The 12,979-nt window shown below is 43.6% G+C and overlaps 2 protein-coding genes across 2 annotated transcripts; one reads left to right on the forward strand and one right to left on the reverse strand.

Annotated features, from left to right (window-relative positions):
* Positions 1–122: 122 nt before the first annotated feature.
* RAD9B (RAD9 checkpoint clamp component B) lies at positions 123–7,907 on the reverse strand (the record flags this gene model as incomplete). The annotated part of the gene is made up of 11 exons (XM_083373884.1): positions 123–741; positions 1,075–1,192; positions 1,912–2,034; positions 3,097–3,161; positions 3,507–3,613; positions 4,222–4,328; positions 4,518–4,617; positions 5,773–5,887; positions 6,259–6,408; positions 6,866–6,936; positions 7,874–7,907. The coding sequence occupies 11 exons, from the start codon at positions 7,905–7,907 to the stop codon at positions 616–618; spliced, it is 1,116 nt and encodes a 371-aa protein (XP_083230010.1). The 3' UTR covers positions 123–615.
* Positions 7,908–8,398: 491 nt separating this feature from the next.
* On the forward strand, positions 8,399–12,921 carry VPS29 (VPS29 retromer complex component). The gene is made up of 4 exons (XM_083373672.1): positions 8,399–8,467; positions 11,420–11,611; positions 11,965–12,200; positions 12,467–12,921. The coding sequence occupies exons 1-4, from the start codon at positions 8,465–8,467 to the stop codon at positions 12,582–12,584; spliced, it is 549 nt and encodes a 182-aa protein (XP_083229798.1). The 5' UTR covers positions 8,399–8,464; the 3' UTR covers positions 12,585–12,921.
* Positions 12,922–12,979: the final 58 nt, after the last annotated feature.

Below are 12,979 nucleotides of genomic sequence, written 5' to 3' on the forward strand. Positions count from 1 at the left end.
ATTTTGGGGGAGTTTAATAAAGCCTACTGCTGCTAGAGAGAAATTGTTTTCCATTTTGTGCTCCTGGTTTCACTTTGCTTTCAAAACCAGCCTCCCTTTTCTCGTTCTTCGCTGGAGCAGATCTTAAAAGAAGTCGCCCAGGCAGCAGGAGTGTGTGATTAATTGCCTTTTGTTAGGTTGCTGTGGGTAACTGCCAGCGAGAAAGGCTAAAACTGCCAAATGCATCTTGACAACCGAATGCTGAACACCCTTCTAAAACACTCCATCTGGTTGCTGTGGGGAAAGGTCCCAAAATGCTTTCAAGTTGATTGTAATATACGGTACTGGCCCTGGCTTTTAAACAACCTACAAAACGGATCGCCCAATTTTTCCCACATTGAAGGAAGCCCACTGAATATTATACACACCCAGGCCTTTTAATCACATCGGACTGACTAAAGGATTCTGAAAATCACAATATCCGTAGGTGGAAGACAAAAACAACATTTAGGAAGCAGGAGCATCCATTTGGGTAACTTGAGTACCTAAAATAAGCAAAAAGTAGGCTTTCCTGCAAGACAAACTCGGGGGGGGGGGCTCCTTCTTGCCTGCTTCGCCAATGGACGTTTCCTGCGGTTAAAACGTGGGAGAGAGCTGCCCGTGGGCGCAGTCCTCTTCTGGGTCGCTCACTGCGGCCAGATTGTGAAGTAAATTGGCGTCACTTTGCTCAGGGGAAACTGCTCCGAAGAACAAGGAATGAAACTGGAAAAAAGAGGGGGGGGAATGAACCATCCCCGGGACCTTGAGCCAAGCCTAGAAATTCTGCACATCGGGAGGCCGAATTGCATGTAGCAGTAGCAAAGTGGGATAAAAAAAGCTGAATCGCGTTGAATTTCAGAATGACTTCTAAGTGCCAGAAAGCCAAGCCAACCTCGGTTCTTTGCAACTCTCTTTTCCAACCAATTTCAGCCAATTAATTGGGAAGAGAGAAGCGGTGGGTCGAATTCTATTCTTCTCCCGGCTTTCACTGGCGCCTCTTCAAGGCTGCCTGTGAAAGCTAAGAGGCGTGTGGCATAAAAGGTGGAATTTTTTTACCTTATTATAGCTGGGATGAGTTGCTTCCTCTCCTGTGGAAAAGCCCTCCGAGGGAGCTGTGGATGCGCTTCTCCTGCAACTGACCACATCTGGATTCCGTCTCTCTAAGACAGGGGCCCTAAAAGGCCATAAAGATGGATCTGTGCTATGCTTTTCCCTCCCAGTGGTTGTTTTTAGAAGCTTCGGCCTGGAGGACCTCAGAGGGATCCTTGGGGCCTTGTTCTAAGATGATGATCTTCCCGTCTCTCCAGATACGTGGCGTGCACTATATTTGGGCAGGAAGTTGGCATGATCTGACAGCCCCCTTTAATTTTAAGCAGGGAAGAGATTTGTAAAGTCTTGTTTAGCTTCGGGGAACAGAGAAATGGAGGCAGGGTTACATCTGCCCCTTGGTTGCCTTGCTAAGTGAGTTGCTGATCAAGTGTTGGCCGTTTCCTTATTTGCTCTTTTTTTGGGGGGGGTCTCCCTTGGCCTTAAGTCCCATCTAGCCTGGCTGAACAATAATGCGGAGCACTTTAAATTATGATTATTTGTAACTGTGTTTGAGCAGACGAAACAAGTCATTTGCCCCAAAGGTCACCGCCAGGGACTTTTCTCATTGAACCTCCGCTCTGGCATGTGGGGAGGCCTGCCAAAGGCATGACTTGACTTGGCTGCCTGCAGAGCCTGGAATATGCACGGCTGCTTGGGATACTCTTTGGATGAAGACAAAAATAACTTTCTAGTAACTTCATTCCCGAGAACGTGACTTTTTCCTCTCCTCTCTCCATGCTGAGAGAGACCCCTTATCTAAAATGGACTGTTTTACGAGAAATCTTGGCCTGAAAATTATATTACCTGTTTTGGCCTTGTTCAGGGCATGTTGGTTTACTAGCCGTTGTGCAGCTTTCGATATCGGATAAAGTGGCCAGCACAAACAGGGCTTCTATTACCGTATCCTCAATGCTGAAGGCAACCGGCCTTGAAATGCAAAAATAAGGCTATGCTCAGAGAGAGGGCTAGAATCTGCGTATACACGGGGGTTGGTTCGCCTCCCAAACAGATGAAGAAATGGAACCGTTTCTTAAATTGCATCCGTATTTCAACTCCCCCAACCCCTTGCCAATCCATCTTAACACGATATAACAATGTTCCCTACTAACATTCCATTTTTCATTCACCGATTGATTGCAAGCCTCAAGATGGCAAAATAATGAAATAAAGCTGTAAATTCTCCCCCCACCAATTAAGGAGAATATTTGTATCTTCCCCCACCCTTTTGCCTCTCTTTCTCTGCCTTCTGTCTCTCCTGTTGCAACCTCTTACCTCCTCTCTCTCTTTCCCGCTCCCCAATTTGCATATGCAAAATAGGATTGGCCTCAGGCTGCAGCATGACCCAATAGCAATGATGCCAAAATAGGCCTTCAAATCCTATCAGGGCTACAACAAGGCTTAGGGAGCAGCCTTAAGGAGCTACCTTTTGTTTTTCAAGAAGAAGCCAGGAATCCCAATCTAATCAAGATCCATCACGTGCCGCCTTAAGTCCTCCTCAACAGTGGAATCCTTGGCTGCAAAAGCAGAGCCTTTGCTTTGCAGTAGAAAAATTTCCTTTTGTGAAACCTGTCCCCAAAGCACCTTCCTTTGAATCGGATTTCCTGCCTTTCATCCTTAAAATATCTCGATCTTTCTATTAATAGGGGTCTCTCTTTCTTGGGAACCAGACACCCTACGGATCAGGGCAAGAAACAGTTGTTCTCAGCCTGTGTTCCTGAAAAAATTCCACACCTTAATTGGGTGCCATCATGTTATTAGCACACATGCTTCTCTCTTCGTGTGTGTAAGTGTGTGTGTGTGGTTCTTGTGCGGTGCATCTAGGTAATCCTTAGAAGCGTGTATTTCTATTCCGTAAGTTCTGCATGTGTACAAATGCATTTGTGGACACTTGAGGTGATTTTAAATCTATTCTCGCTAAGCTTTCAGAGTTTTAAAACCCAGGCTGTAAAATATGGCACCGCTTTCTTGAAAGGAAAAAGATCTACTTACTTTCCAGAAACATCAAAATGGATGGCGACGGGGACAGCGAGAGCCTCTGCAAAGACCAGAAGACCCTAATCACAAGTGAAAGAGGGGAGTTAATTCAGCTCTCCAAGGGAAGAAGAAGAAGAAGATATAAATTCTAATGCTTATCACTGTAGCACTTATTACCAGATTTCATGGGTATCTGGAGACATTTGGCCAGCCATGGCTGCATATTAAGTGCTGGATTCTATGCGATATCGAGCTTGGATGCAAGAAGAACATCAAAAGAATATCTGAGTAACATTTGCTCCCTTATTCCTCCTTCCCTAATGCTGCTGTCCAAATGAGACACCCCAGCGGGTATTTGTGGGGAGGGACCATTCCTCACTTTGAAGCAGGCCCTACACTCAAGACGATATAATTAACCACATTACCCGCAGCTCTTTAAGGCAAAATGTGACTTCCGAATCCACTCCGACTTGAAAATATTCAAATTCGTCAGGACTGAGATGAATTTCTGTATGCGTTGCGTTTGCAAGTTCTGTTGAAATAAAAATGGTACGAGATTAAAATGACTTTTTTTTAAAAAAGCAGGTATGTTGAGAATTCCTGGAATGCTTAATAAAAGTTTGATTAGCGTACAACACAGGGCTGGTGACCATTTCCATCCCAAGTGTGGTCCCAGGTGAGCTTTCAGCTACCGTATGCCTTAAAATAATATATGAGAAGTCAATGCAGAACTATTCCAAATATCAGAAAAAAAGTACAGAGCACAACAAACCATGGATCTGATTAATATGCTGAATTCTGGTACAAAAATCGATGTGTATTCGATAAAGCTTCCTACGTATAAGCTCTTATCAATTTGTAGGAAATTTGACCATTATCGGTAATTTTGAACGTCTCTTTCATTGTGGCTATTGTTTACAAAAAAGTGAATAGGAACAAAATATATTTCACTCTTTATTGTTTTTTTTTAAATGGTTTTGAGTTCTCTGGTCTCTGAATATTTAAAAGACATTTTTTGATTGTGTGATAAACCATGTCATGGACATATAGAGACATTTTTCTTACAGTAACGTCTTGCATTCAAGATACATCTAATTCAAAATTGTATCTTTAATCCCACCACAGAAGCATAATCCTCACCCATCTCATCCTCTAGATAAGTCTTGAAGCAAACTTTCATTGGTGTTACACCTAAAGTTATTTCTTCTTGGTACATCGGAAAATGGATCAAGATGTCAGACAGCTGCCTGAAATGAACAAAAACCTGGATAATTAATTCAGTTTACAAATTGGGCAGCTCCTATTAAATTCTCTTTTTGTCTCTGGATTAATAAGGCTGAGATCCCTTTGGTGAGAACCTACCATTCACATTCAATTCAACACACATGATCAACCACAACAAAACAGGTAAATTGCCAATATGCCTATTATTTTACCTGGACTGGACTTTCAGTACATTGGTACACAAATGTTTTGCAAACACAGCTTGAAGAGGTTCACACTCCTGGAAAGCTAAACTATGGGTTTTCACAACACCTGATGGAAAAGGATATAGTATGAAATCAGAGTCTCTGCAGGCTACCACAAACTAATGTGAAATGAGTTGACTGGCGTATTTTTATTTCAGCATGATTAAAAAGGAAGCGTGCTAATACCATCACTGATGGTGTTACCTAGTTTGGGTCATGAAGCCTCTGCAAGAAAACAGCCGAGCTCAGAGAACACCAACCCCCATATTTCAACCCCGAGCTACAAATATTCTCCTTTATCGGAAGTGTGCTAAATATGTTATCTACCATGTAAGTGGAGGAGAAAAGGGGAACCATCTGCGCTATCTCCGAAAGCAAGATTTGGGAATGGCCTTGAGAATTTCCCTCCAAAGCAAAAAAGGGATGGATGCAGAAGCTTGCTGAATTTAGCAGCTGCCCTAGGAACCCACTTAATAAAATGGTGAATTTTTTTTGCGTACTACCTTTTCATATAGCAAAATCAATCATTGTTTTTTATAACATTGGCTACCCAGCTCCATGGCAGACCTGCGCTGATTAAACAAGTCAGCTGTTGCTCTCTGGTGGACAACATATAAAATAGCTTTAAATTTTTCGAAAGAGCTAGGATTTTTTTTTACTAGCACTGGCTTCCATAGCAAGCAAAACTTAATTAAAAATATAGTGCCAGCTGACCCATCTGTAGCATATTCAATAACTGTAACTGAAGCAAATGCTAATTACTGATTTAATCCCAGCGTGCTAAGCTGTAAGCGAGCCATCTTTGTAAGCTACCCAGTGGTGGGATTCAAATATGTGAACGACACGTTCTCTGTATGGATGCCGCTTCCGGAAGTCTCTTCTGGGCCTGGGCAACAAAAAAGTAGCTACTGGTTCTGCCGAACTGGTGCGAACTGGCTGAACCCCACCACTGAAGCTACCCCATTTTTATCTTGAAAGTTTTTCAGAGGATTCAAATCCAGCAGACAATTTCATTTTCCTATTCATTAATTTGAGACAAAGCCCGCATGCTCCCTTCAGGCACTCAATAATTTTTGGGGACAGCACAGGGACTTCCTTGGAAAATTCCACAGTCAGAATATCTCAAACCCAACGCAAAGGCGTGGTGGAGTTATTTAGATCCTGACAACATTTTTAATGTTGCCTTTCAGGTTATGTAAGACTGACAAGATCATATACTTACCGTGTTTACAGAACAGCTTAAAAACAATATGGCAATCGCTCACGTCTGTAGAAATGTTGCACTTTTCCACATTTCTTTCCAGCGTGTGCAAGGATCGAAACAAAGGCAGAATGGCCTGAAATGAAAATCTCTATTAATGCAGGGATTTCCTGAGGAAAAATGATGACTGCAGGATCATCTTGCAGTCAAAAAGTACGCAACCCAACTATCTTATCCGTATGGTTCAGCTTAAGTCTTATTTTCTTAGGCATAGTAATTTGTATAGTTTTAGCATTTCATTTTTTCTGATTACTAATGTTCTCTTTTTAGCTCAAGTTTTGCCACCTGCAATAATTATTTTTCCCCAAAGAAAAGTACACACTGATCAAAGATATACTTGAGTAAAGTATACATTTGATCATACGTAGCTTCTCTATGTATTTCACAAAATAGAACTGTATTTTTCTAGCACTGAAACAGCTTTTGGTCCAATTGGTTGAAACTTACTTTTATTATTAATTTGCATGCGACTTGAACAGTGTTCCCATTCAGGCTCAGTTCAGTGGCATTTCCATAGGAATAATTTTGGAAGAAGGCAGATGAAAAGAAGACACAGGCATAGGCTGATCTAGAATTATTTACTGTCCTCAGGAAAAGCTGTGGATAGGAAGAAATGACTACTCATAAGCACAAAAAAAAAAGCAAGCACAATCTGGTAACATTGGAAGGTGTGTTGTTTGCTTCAAGCCTAACTCTAACCACACAAAATCAGCTGTTAACTTCGTTATAATGTGCTAAGATTTTCCAGATGGTGTGGGGAAAAACACTAGATTTTGCAATATGTGGAAATCCTTGTACACTTTGCACCAATATCAAGTGCGTGTTTGCACATTGCACATCAAATTCTAGGCAACATTTAACCACAACTGAGCTTGTGCGCTTGGTACAAAGGCTCCTATCCAAGTGAGGCCCTTCTGGGCAAAACAGTGGTTTTCCTTAATTAACAACGGATGCTCCGGCAGCCTCGCCCTTGCGTGGTAATGTAGAGTGCATTTCTCTGGAACCCATTACTGAGTTCCAGAGTTATTTTCTTCTGGATCCAGGATCTACTCACTCCTTTTTCCTTGGGGTCAATCCAAAATTCATCGCTGATTCTCGAAATGGCGTGTAGAGCCCTTCCAAACACTGCAAGGAAGATTCGGGAAGAGGCGTTAAGTTAATGTTGCACGATGCAAACCGTTTTGGAAGGTAAAGGGAGCTGCGTTTAGCTGAAAATCGTGCAAGGAATTTAATTATATTCGGTTTGGATCCTTCCCAACCAGGATTTCTATTAATTTCTGAATCAACTCAGCAGAAATTTTGTTCCAAGATTTCCTTAAAATAGATATCATAAACTAAATGCATTTCACAATCATGTAATACAATGTGTCTCTCCCCCCCCCCACCCCATTTTATTAGCATGATTGTCCTTTGGGCTACACTTTATTCTGATTGTTATGCTTACCTATACATTTGTTTAATTGTTGCTAATTTTAATGCTTGGATATTTTATGATTTTATGCTACTGTAAGCTGCATCATACAGTTGCTTTGGCCAATGAAATGTGCAGCATTATCAATTTGTGTTTGTGTGTGTGTAATTTTTTTTTTGGACTGCTAACAAAGAATCAAAAATTTTTTTTACACAAATAATGAGTTGTCACAGTTGTGACTACAGCTTGTGGATGGCTTTAGATTAGGCTGATACAGGCAATAAGGTTTGGCCCGTATGTGGGCCTGGCAAGGTATTCTAAAAATACTTAACAAATACGATAGATAGATAGATAGATAGATAGATAGATAGATAGATAGATAGATAGATAGATAGATAGATAGATAGATAGATAGATAGATAGAGATGATAGAGATGATAGATAGATGATAGATAGATGATAGATGATAGAGATAGATGAGATAGATAGATGATAGATAGATGATAGATAGAGATAGATAGATAGATGATAGATAGATAGATAGATAGATAGATAGATAGATAGATAGATAGATAGATAGATAGATAGATAGATGGAAGATCTGGTAGGATTAAACTGCTTTTTCCTCCTTAAAGCATTGAGGTGCTATACCTCTGACACGGGCGCCCCCAATGACACACTTCATAATGAAAAGAAGAGCGATGCCCCTCCCCAACACGCGTGTTTGGAGAACGTCAGAAAAGCCCCCGCCGCAAGACAAAAGCGGCAAATCTCGCCTGGGGGACATATCGCGAGAACTCAGGGAAGTCCTAGAGGGTGAGAATGGTGGGGGAAAGACCTTTCTTCGGTCGCGCTATCACTTCCGGCTCTTTTGCAATGCCGCCATATGCGGGACGGTAGACCACCCCGCTCCGCCTAACCACTCTTTCCCAGCCCCGATTACCGTTCCCATCATCTCCCACTTGGCTAAGCGGCGTACGATGAAGGCGTTCTGGACACTTGTCACGCTCAGCCTTTATTGCTTCCACCCTCGCTGGGCTTCCACCTTCCACTCAGCTACCCAACAGCGCCGCTAATGTAGGGTTGCAATCGAAGGACTCTAGGAGCCCCGCCTCCTCAGCCTGCAGTCAGCGCTTTTGCCGCCTCCTCGGCTTCCGTAGTCGGCACTTCCGGAGTTTGGGGCTGGGCTCACCGGAAGCGGCGGAAAGCGGGGCGCGGAGGAGCGGCGCTGAAGCTACCGAGATGGTGAGTCGTTCTGGGAGGGGGGGCGATGAGGAGTCCCCCCAAGGGCCGGGGGTTGGCCTGGAAACCCAGTCTCGGACTGCCAGCCCGGCGACCCTCCAGCTGCCTGGGACAACACCTCCCATCATCCCCACCCAACTTGAAGGGGGTCGCAGCGGCCCCCTTCTTCGTCGGGGGGGCGCCCCAGTTTGAATCTGGCTCCTGCCACGAATTCAGCACCCCAAATTCAGGCAGGCCGCTAATTGGGGAGGGGGAAGCCGTCCTCCCTAGGAAGAGAACGTTCAGTTTTGCTCATTGTACATAAATATTCTGCTTCTTACTTTCCGTTATATACTATTTTATAGGAAATGTAAAGTAATATATAGATAGAGGGAGAGAAATGTGTGTGTGTGTGTGTGTATTTATAAAAGAAAACTTTGCATTTCTCCTGTGGGGGAGGTTTTACCCCTTGGGTGTGCTGGTGCTTCTTCAGAAAAACAAATTAGGGAAAAGGTTAGACCATTGTAAAAGGCAAAGGTTCCCCCGCACATACGTGCTAGTCGTTTCCGACTCTCGGGGCCGGTGCTCATCTCCGTTTCAAAGCCGAAGAGCCAGCGCTTGTCTGAGGACGTCTCCGTGGTCATGTGGCCGGCATGACTAGACGCCAAAGGCGCACGGATCGCTGTGACCTTCCCACCGGAGTGGTCCCTATTTTTCTACTTGCATTTTTAAGTGCTTTCGAACTGCTAGGTTGGCAGAAGCTGGGACGCGTAACAGGCACTCGGGATTTGACCCACCAAACTGCCGACCTTCTGACCAACAAGCTCAGCGTCCTAACCCACTGAGCCACCGCGTCCCTAGACCTTTGCCCTCTAACCAATTACACATTAGTTTTTTAATTCTGAAGTTTTGTGTTCAGTGTTGCTTATTGTGCTTAGATTTTGCAGGCAGTCCACTTCTGGGCGTCATTTGCAATTGTTTCACAATTTAAAGTAACGAATGTGTCATTTTGTGCTATTTTGTTGTCAAGTTAATATCTCCAGTGAATTGTGAACTCCAGGGGTTTCTCTTTGTCTTCTGGCTCTCCTGCTTCACCTTCCTGGCAGTTCTGACGATCTGCCCGCACGACATACAGGCAGTCCTCAACTTATGACCACAGTTGAGCCGAACATTTGTGTTGCTAAGTGAAACATTGGTTAAGGGAGTTTTGCCCCATTTTCCGCCCTTTCTCGCCATGGCTGTTAAGTGAATCACTGCAGTTGTTAAGTTAGTTACACAGTTGTTAAGCCAATCTGGCTCCCCCACTGATTTTGCTTCTCCAAAGGTCGCAAAAGGGAATCATGTGACCCTGGGACGCTGCGACCGTCATAAGTATGAACCAGTTGCCAAGCGTCCAAAGTTTGATCAGGTGACCACGGGGATGCTGCAGCGGTGGTAAGGGTAAAAAACAGTCGTAAGTCACTTTGTTCCCCAGTGCTGTTGTAAGTTGGAGCGGTCACTAAATGAACTGTTGTAAGTTGAGGACTACCTGTAACTCACCTTCTTTTGTGATATGTAAGGCAATGGCGTATCTGTCATGATGGTGCTTAGCTAACCCTGGGAAGTATCGAGATCTACCTGTGAAATGAGCCACCGTGTGTAACATCCTAATAGGAAATTCTCTGTAACGTTGAGAAGCAGCGAGAATAAGTGCTAGTAAATCCCAAAAGGAGTGAAACAGCAAACTAAAATCCAAGAATCCAAGTTTTAGAAAACATGATTTAAACCGATGTCCACGGTTATTCATAGTTTAATACCCCAGGCCTGGTTTTACACTTGACAACTATATGGAAATCGTAAGCTTTTTTCATTATATTTGTTTAGGATACTTTGGTTCATCTCCGTCCCAGGCTTTCCTAACCCCCCCAAAATCTGTTGCTAAAATAAGCAGAACCCACCAGGGAACTTGTCTAGCGGCTCTGCTCTAATGGATTGTAAAATACACGGGCAAGTTCTCGGTGGTTTACAAACTAACCATAGGTTAAAAGGGGAAAACCGCTGGGAAAGTTGATTGGATAATCCGTGTGGTATCACTTGCATAAATCAGATTTATTTTTAACCTTTCCTTTGCTAACATTCAGATTTCATTGATGATTTGCCTATTAATTTGGCTTGAGATGTTTTCCTTTTCTGTTGCTTCCTTTTAACACTGTTCATGTCTCACCCCTATTTTTTTTCCATCCCCATCTCCACCCCTGCTGCCCCTCCACCCTTTGCTCTTGTCTGCAATCAACCTCTTCATCCCATAAGGCTGGGCACAGAGTAAGTTGGTTCATCTTGGCCTCTTGCTGACGGTGGTGGTAGGTGACAAATTCTTTTAGCAGCTTTAAAGAGCAGAATCCCATTTAGAGGATGGTAATTGGTCAGTAGCCGGTGGAGTGAAAGCTTTGCCCTGTCTCGGTCACTTTGCTTTAACTCCATCCTTTTCCAGTTTGATGTCTTCCAGCTTTTCTGCTGGAACCTCGGCTTATGTTGAGTAAAACTTCCTGGAGTTGCCATCTCAACACAACCGGAGGGCACCACGCTGGCTGGGGAATTCTGGGAGTTGAAGTCCGTAGAGCTTAAAGTTGCCAAGGCTTCGCCAGAGGCCAACCGAGGACTGATGTGGGGCCTAGAGCCAATTTTCAAGCCTGCAGGAACTACTTTCCTTATTGGCCTTGGGTGTAAACGGCGTCTGTTTATTTTTTACAATTCGAAGAAACAATTTGGGTCAAGTCATTATTTTTACTTTCCTCCAGTCTAATATATCCTCACCCTCATGATTTTATCTGCAGTGGAATCCAAGTAGCTTCTGCTTTTTCAAAAAAAAAATACCCAATTGCAACGGGATTTAGAAATCTTCTTCTAGAAACTAGCAGGCATTTATTTCTCTCCACTGCTGGAAAGTTGGTTGATGCATCGCTAGAATCTTAACTCTCTCTTCTCTCTTGTCCTAAGTTGGTGTTAGTGTTGGGCGACCTTCATATTCCTCACCGCTGTAACAGCCTGCCGGCTAAATTCAAAAAGTTGCTGGTTCCAGGCAAAATCCAGCACATTCTTTGCACCGGGAACCTTTGCACGAAGGAGAGCTATGACTACCTCAAGACCTTGGCTGGCGACGTTCACGTCGTGAGAGGAGATTTTGATGAGGTAACGTTTGATAAGGCTGCTGCGAGCCGGGATTTCTGTCTGGATATTTTATCGGCCTGTTCTGTATTCCCGAGGGCTAGCTTGTTTGTTTGTTTTTTTAAAAAAGGGTTTGTTTATCCCGCAAGGCTCTGTACGGAGATTTGTGTTATTGTTCTCTCTATCATGTATTATCTTATTAGTGTTTCTCAGCCTTGGCTACTTGAAAATGGATGGACTTCAACTCCGAGAATTGTGTTGTTCTTTGAAGATTTGTCCCCCAAAAGAGGACATTTTTCTCTGGAAGGGTTAAAAGAGGATAAGGCCAAAAAAGACTTTTGCTGGTCTCTCTTTTCATGCTCTGCCTTCAATCCTAGAATCTGAACTATCCTGAACAGAAAGTGGTCACCGTGGGGCAGTTTAAGATTGGGCTGATCCACGGCCATCAAGTCATTCCCTGGGGTGACGTGGCCAGCCTCGCTCTCCTGCAGCGACAGTTTGACGTTGACATCCTGATTTCGGGCCACACACACAAATTCGAGGCATTTGAACATGAAAACAAGTTCTACATTAATCCAGGTTCAGCAGCAGGAGCCTACAGCGCTTTGGAAAAGTAAGTAATACCTCACTGTTTACCTGGGGACAGGTAGCCCTGGTGCCCTGCAGATAGATTGAGCTTGAATTCCTCGTATGTAAAGACTTCTGGTTTGGAAATGCTGCATCACAGCTTGAATAAATACAACATTTTCACAGCTCTTCGTTCGTGGCAATGGAGATTTACTGCTGCAGGAATTCTCGTCTTCACCTGGGCTGCCTTGTTAGGACTCCGGATGCCCTCAGCAAAATAATGGGTTGCTTTTTTTTTCTTTCCTTTCCCAGCAACATCATCCCTTCATTTGTGCTGATGGACATCCAGGCCTCTACGGTTGTTACCTACGTTTATCAGCTGATTGGCGATGACGTGAAAGTAGAAAGAATCGAATACAAGAAATCTTAAAAGCAAGGGGTCCTCACCTAACTCATTCCAGTCTTTTTTTTATTTTTTTGCAATACACACCCAACAGTCTGCAGAGTTTGCAGCCTCAAGAGTTGACGAGGTGACTTCTCTAAGTTTACAGCCCCTGACCTCTGACAAAATCTGGCTTGGTTTAGCTTGTCCCCCCTCCCCCCCTTTTGGCCTCCCAAAACAGCTCCTGCTTGTAAATATTACTCGAAGTGCGCAGCAGAATTCTACCTGTTCATGTGAACTGCCTTGTAATAAATACTTATTCAACTGTCCTATAATGAATACTACTTCGATTTGATAAAGATTAAGATTATTTATGGCAACTGTCCAGATGCGTTCGTCTGCAGCTTATTTCATCTCCATGCCACTTGGCCCTGGAGAATATT

The sequence above is a fragment of the Vipera ursinii genome (genome assembly GCF_947247035.1).
Source record: "Vipera ursinii genome assembly, chromosome: 14".
NCBI classification, from domain to species: domain Eukaryota; kingdom Metazoa; phylum Chordata; class Lepidosauria; order Squamata; family Viperidae; genus Vipera; species Vipera ursinii.